Source organism: Mesitornis unicolor, unplaced genomic scaffold (genome assembly GCF_000695765.1).
Source record: "Mesitornis unicolor isolate BGI_N332 unplaced genomic scaffold, ASM69576v1 scaffold27401, whole genome shotgun sequence".
In the NCBI taxonomy this organism is placed as follows: Eukaryota; Metazoa; Chordata; class Aves; order Mesitornithiformes; family Mesitornithidae; genus Mesitornis; species Mesitornis unicolor.
Window position 1 is genome coordinate 1 of NW_010165150.1, and position 7,084 is coordinate 7,084.

A 7,084-nucleotide genomic window follows, 5' to 3' on the forward strand; every position below is an offset into this window, starting at 1 on the left:
GTAGCTTGCAAAGATGTCAATTTTTGCAATGTAAGAAAGCCTTTGTCTTCCACTTTTTAATAAAATTATGGCTGTTCTGCTAAACAGTTGATAGTGCCTTAAAAAAAAGAAAAGAAACAAAAAAGATATGAAATCCAAAATTAGGTTTTAGGTATAAAGTTTTATTAATATAAAATATATATATTTTAGGTATATATATTTAGTGGCATAACTTGATACTCGTTATTTAAAGCTTAAGTGATAATATTCTCTTCATACGCTTCATGTTCTTCATGTGCATAGTGGTTTAATTCTCCCTTTGAATTTCCTGAAGATTTCAGAACTCTGGACTCTGGGAAATCAGTGACAGTGTATGTTGAAAATAGATTCTGTTTTACGTTTTTATTTGGGCTCCATCACTGATATTTAAGATATATATGTAAAAGCAATATTCTTTAATATTTTTTTAAGTAAGGCAGCCGCAGAAAAGGTTTTGTTTCTGATAACTGTTCTGGTGTGTTGCAGTGTATGCCACAATGCGGAATCTGGCCAAGAAAGAGCCACTCGAGGAAGCTGCAGGTCGCAGGCTGGGCAAAACCCTTGAAATTAAACAACTGGATGTTTGTGATGAAGAGTCTATTAAAACGTGTGTGAACAGTATCCCTGACAGGAGGATTGATGTCCTAGGCAAGTAATAGCAACAGCTCTGTACTAAGCGAGCAAGAGCGTTTGGGAATTGGCAAGTAAAAGAGCAAATGTAAAGGAAGTAAGGGTACTCTCATTTTATATTGAGAATTGTACTTTACAAGTCATTCACCAAGGAGTTTTTTCATACTGTTTGGCTAAAAATAAATTTTAATATCTTATGCTATCAGCCATTAAATCTTCTCCAACAGAAAATTACGGACCTGCCTTTATTTTGATTAATTATTAAAGCACCACTTAACAAACTGCTTCCGCAGACTGTATTCTACTCTAATTTGACATGTTAGTAGTGCAGAATGCTAGTTCTAGCAATCATTCCCCACTTATAAATATCCAAGAGGCAAATAAAAATCAATGGAAGGGTGTGTTCTGGGATTTATTTTCTTGAAGATGTGAATGTTAACAAAACGAAAAGCAGACCAAAATATGGCCTGGTCTATCATCTTTTGGAATAAATTGAAGACTTCTGTTCATTCTTATGGGTATTGACTGTAGCCTCTCATTCTTAATACTGAATTATAAACAAATATAAACAATTCTTGGCTCATTTTCCTGTAATCCTTTTATAAATTAAAGAAAAAGGACTAATCAGAAATAAACTAGTTCAAATGCAAAATATCAGATAATTTAAATTGGTTTAAAAGCATAACGAAAAATAAAAACATATGGGAATGCCAAGTGTATTTGTAAAGCTCTAGTGACAGAATAGCATCTTTTAATCCTTTCTTTAAGGATTATTAAAGGATCATTTAATCCTTAATCCTCATTTTACTTTCACATGCTGTCCAGTAAAGATTGCAAGTTAATGTTTATGGGGGTTATTGCTCACCGTCGTCTTCTGTTTTGTGCAGTTAGCAACGCTGGAATGGGTCTCATTGGACCTATTGAATGTCAGACCATAGATGAAATGAAAACTGTGATGGATACCAACTTCTTTGGACTGGTTCGACTCCTGAAGGAGATTTTGCCTGACATGAAGAAGAGAAAGAGTGGGCACATAGTTATAATAAGCAGTGTGATGGGAATACAAGGTAAAGTTGGGGGTTTTGGGGGTTTTTTTGTTTGTTTGAACTAAGAGTTCAGTATTCAAAATCTAAAGCTTACCTCTTTTTATCTGAGGAAAAAAATTACAAGCTAGCATATCTATCTATTGAGCTTTGTAATGCTGAAGTTCCAACTATAAAAAACACAGCACTTAGACCTGATGGTTTTCAGGCATCTAGACAGTGTGTTACTCCACAACTACTCTGAAGACATTTTAACAACAAAACCTGCAGAGTGAATTCTTTTTTTGGTTGGTTGTTTGTTTTAACTCAAACTTTATTTATTTATTTATTAAATTTTTATTATTTTTATTATCTGGAAAATGTGGCTTCACACCATTTTTCTCTTTCCCATTGGAAACGATTATGGGAACAGGCAAACATGCCTGCTACACTCTGCACAGTAATAAAGGAATAAAATCCAATCATGTCCTGGACCACTGTACCACCTTTTTGTGAAGGTTCTCTTCTCATAAAACTCCAGGGTCTCATTTTACCGACAGATAACGATGCTCCTACTCTTGTGCTCCACCTGGTCTACCTGTATTTGTTTCAATTACAACAACAGTGGCATTGATCTTACCTGGAGTATTCTGGTGAGCGAGGGTCCTAAGTCAAACTGCAATATTTACCATAGACCTAAATGGACTGAGGTAGTACTTATTTTAAAATCACTCAGATGCACGTTGGATCGCTTCTGTGTTCATCTATATTGAAGTCTTACTGATAAATAATGCAGATGGTATTGTATGCACAGACACTCTCATATCTTAGACTACAAAATATTTAATATCCAAAGAGATCACAGCATCAGCTAGGAGGAGGAAAAGCAGTAGTCAAGCACCCTTTCCTAGAATGAGCAATTCTGAGAATATATGCCAAAAAAGAGTATTTACATTCAGTATACACAAGGGTTTTTCTAATATTTTCCCAGCAAAACTGTAGAAATTCGGAGAAAATACTATTAAAACGAAACTATTGGTATGTTGAATACAATGGCATTCTTAGGATGTTTTGTCTGTACCATCAGGTATCTTATTTAATGATGTTTATGCTGCATCTAAGTTTGCTGTGGAAGGATTCTGCGAAAGTTTAGCTATACAAGCCCTCAAGTTCAAACTGCAGTAAGTATTGACCCACTGATGTAAATTGTATTTTAGATAGTCTGATATATATTCAAAGCTAGCAAATAATTTTTTAAAGCTTGATGCTATCTAGGAGAAACAGATTGAGGATGTATGGAAATCGTGCATCACAAAAGGCATAGAACTGTCCACATTCTTCACACTACATATGTAGTGTGTACTGCTACAATTAAAAAGATCCAGATGCTAAAATAAACGTGTTCTCTTGAACAGTTAAAGGCTGTTTAGCTTTGGATAAAATACAATTTATGTAACACTTCTGCAAACAGATTATTCTATACAGTATCATAGGAGTAAAATTGTAATATCCATGGGTAATATTTTCCTTTAGAAAGGATAAACTTAGGCAATTCACAGATAAAAATGTTCAAGGGCTCATTGTGGAGAGAGATCAAGTGGAAATCCATCAGAATGAAACATAGGGCAAGACACCTGTAATGACAGGAGGTGAGAGGAAACTGAGAAGAGTGTGGCATGGTCTTGGCATTCTGTGGGACGTTGGGGTTTGATTTGTCACATGTATATTCACGTTTGTGTAATTCTGCTCTTCTTCTCTGTGTGAAGTCCAACAATTGTTAAATATCCATCGCATCTCTGTGTGCCTAAGCGTTTAGTCCTTATGTTGTGGGAGAAGAGAGAGCTGCTTTCATGGGATTTTCAGACACAAAGCGGCATCCAAATTGTCATTTTGCATACCGCTCTGAAAAGTCTGGAGGGATTTAAATTAAATATATTGTAATGACACACAGGATTCATAGTAAGATTTCAAGAGTGTAAGATACAGCAAAAAGGAGGTTAAAAAAAGAAAGTAGAATGGGAAAAGTTCAAGGTCCGGTGTGAAGAGCAGTGACGCAAGAGAAAAGGCTTCAATTCTAGCAGCAGCTGGAATTCTGCCATCAAGGTCAATAGCTTGATTTATTTCCAAAGAAGAGCCCGATCAGAACTCAAGTCTAGGAAGAGGTTCTCTCCCAAAAAGTGTTTTGAAAAACATAGTGGCTGGGAGTAATTATTGCCCAAGAAAAGAACTGGGAAAGAACTGAGCAGTAACTGTATTTTGGTGATTTGCTATAATATGCTTCTGAGCAAAATAACATTTTCCAGATTTGGCAGCAGCCAAAATCTATCCACCCACAGTAAAGTTTTCTACATTGTATTTTATTATAGAATTGTGGGGGGATCTTGATTCATGTAACGCTTTGGGTGTCTCCACACAAGGAGACTCCACAACCTCTCTGGGCAGCCTGGGCCATGCTCTGCCACCCTCACACTCACAAAGTTTGGCCTCATCTTCAGCTTGAACCTCCTGTGCTCCAGCTTGGGACCATTGCCCCTTGTCCTGGCATTGGCCATCCCAGAGCAGAGCCTGGCTCCTTCCTCCTGACACTGCCCTTTCCCAATGGATCCCCAGGAATGAGGGCACCCCTCAGTCTCCTCTGCTCCAAGCTCAAGAGCCCCAGCTCCCTCAGTCACTCCTCAGCAGGAGATGCTCCACTCAAGGGAGATGCTCCACTCAATTCCCCCCTGTCTCAGCTACTTCTAGTATTACCATGGGGAAGCTATCAAAAAGAAATCCATGTGGGATTTTTTCCACAAAGTAAAGGATGATGACAATATTAATTATTTTCCTTAGTATTTTATAAGTTCTTGTGGATAAATCATCCTTAGATTCCACAGCTGTGAGACAGCAAGTAGCAACTGCCCTGACTTCTGCCATGAATTAAGTGCTGCAGTTCCCTGGAATTTAAGCTATGCCGGTTTCTACCACTACATGTGGATGGGTAGGAGCATGAAAGCAATAATGCAGTATGGATTGCCTTTACAGAATGCACTGTTTAATGCTGCTTGTTAACATGCACTCGCAGTGCAACTCTTCCAATATCCTTTTTTGAGAAGGAGAGGTCTATTTCCTACAGAGGACAGTCAATAACCAGTGTATCTTTGCGTTTTGTACAGCTTAAGTTTGATTGAACCAGGCCCCGTGGTTACTGAGTTTGAAAGAAAAGTGTTTGAAGATGGAATGAAAATGGATCTTTCAGCTGCAGACAAGGAAACAGCTGAGATGTTTACTAACATTTACCTTAAAAATTACAAACAGATTTTTCAGAGTCTGGGACAAAGTGCTGAAGAAGTTGCAGAGGTAACTCATCAACAATTCTCCATCTTCTTTTTTTTTCTTGATGTTATTTTGTTTTCCTTCATAATTTACGATTGCAGTGGTTGGTTGGTGGGAGTTCTTTGGTAGAAGCATTAGATTTAATTAAATGTAGACAATTTAGACAATTTAAAATGATTTTTAAAAAATCAAGAGAATATTGAGAGTTTTAACAAAACCCTTCAGAATATTGAAAGAATGATCATTCTGAAGTATTGAAGACAACCATGAATTGTAACTTCAATACCACTGAGGTATTAGATGAACTTGTACACCATCTGGTGAAGTCTGGACATTCTGCAGTTCAAAGAATCATCTGGTTGGAAAAGACTTTTAAGATCACTGAGTCCACCCGTAACCTGTCCACTACTAAAACCATGTCTCTGAGCATCTCATCTACCCATCTTTTAAATATCTCCAGGGATGGTGAATCCACCACTTCCCTGGGCAGCCCATTCCAGTGCCTGGTAACCCTTTCAGTGAAGAAATTTTTCCTAATATCCTAATATATTCCTAATATATTTAGACTTTAGATTAGTCTAAAGCAGCCCTGGGACAACTTGAGGCCTTTTTCTCTTGTCCTATTGCTTGTTACTTGAGATAAGACACTGACCCCCACCTCGCTACCCCCTCCTTTCAGGCAGTTTTAGAGGGTGATAAGGTCTCCCCTCAACCTCCTTTTCTCCAGACTAAACAACCCCAGCTCCCTCAGTTCCCTCCTTGTGCTCCAGACCCCTCACCAGCTCCGTTGCCCTTCTCTGGACATGCTCCAGTGCATCAATGTCCTTCTTGTAGTGAGGGGCCCAAAACTGAACACAGGATTCGAGGTGCGACCTCACCCAAGTACAGAGGAAGGATCCCTTCCTGGTCCTGCTGGTCACACTATTTCTGATACAAGCCAGGATGCTGTTGGCTGCCTTGGCTACCTGTGCACACTGCTGGCTCATGTTCATTACCATGCATCTACACAAGGTTCCCACCACTGTTTAAAGCAGCTTTCCCTTCCTTACTCTAATTACTTATTAGTAATCCCTCTGTTAATGTGAAGTCCACTCAGCTACCCCTGACCACCAAGGCACAACAGAAGATACATGGATGTAGTTTCTGGTGCTTGGGGCTTCCTGCAGGAAGACAAGTTTAGGCAAGCTGTGGAAGGGGACAATCATTTCAGGTGCTTACCGTTAAGGAATAGCTCTGGTGTCAACAGAAGGTTCCCACTTCTTGTTGCAAAGTGCACAGTTCCCCTTCTTTCCCAGTGAACTGTAAAAAAAGGATCTACCAATTGTGAGCATGTGAGGATAATTTTGGAGAACTATTCAGGATACTTAGATGTAAGGTGCTATCACCTTGGTACTGATAAACAGAAATAGGTTTAAGAATAAGTGAGTTCTTTTGATGGCCTTAAAAATATTTTAAGAAAGATTTCTAAAGAAATTTCTAATAAAATTCCATACCAGGCTTCACATAATCCTAGCACTTTATTCTTCCACTTTTCCTCTGCTTAACTGAAAACTAAGGTTTTTTTGTTTTATTGTTTTGGCAAAGGGTCTTTAATAATTTTATGTCTTGTTCTTGACAGCACACAGTGAAGATAATTCTTGCAGAAAATCCACCTTTTCGCCATCAGACCAACACCTTGTACACTCCGATGACAACTCTGAAATATGCAGATCCAAATGGAGATCTGCCCATTGATACATTCTACAAGATGGTTTTTCAACATGACAAAGTCTTCAATGCAAGTCTTAACTTTATCAAATTGCTACGGTGGAGAAGTAGGAAGAGCTTTGACCTGGGCAAACCCTCACAATAAGTACAAGATTATCAAGTGCAAATTGGAATTGCTTGTTGTGGCTACTGATCATGCAGTGTGTTGGTATTCAAATACCTTTGCTCTGTAGTTGTGAAAAAGGCATTCAAGATGTTTATTTGAGCTTAGCCGAGATGTTCAGCTCAATGCATTTATCTTGAACTTTACAGTTTGCAGAACCTCGAAATCAAAATCCTCTCACTATAGGTTTATTCTCTTTGTTTGCTTTTTACGAAGATCTGTTCTCATG

The 7,084-nt window shown here is 38.2% G+C and overlaps 1 protein-coding gene across 1 annotated transcript; it reads left to right on the plus strand.

The window, feature by feature from the left end:
* Window positions 1-504: 504 nt before the first annotated feature.
* On the plus strand, window positions 505-6,837 carry RDH8 (retinol dehydrogenase 8 (all-trans); the record flags this gene model as incomplete). Its single annotated transcript, XM_010194531.1, has 5 exons — window positions 505-666; window positions 1,536-1,715; window positions 2,758-2,851; window positions 4,826-5,009; window positions 6,604-6,837. Coding segments are annotated over 5 exons (854 nt in total), but the record flags the coding sequence as incomplete, so codon positions are not given.
* Window positions 6,838-7,084: the final 247 nt, after the last annotated feature.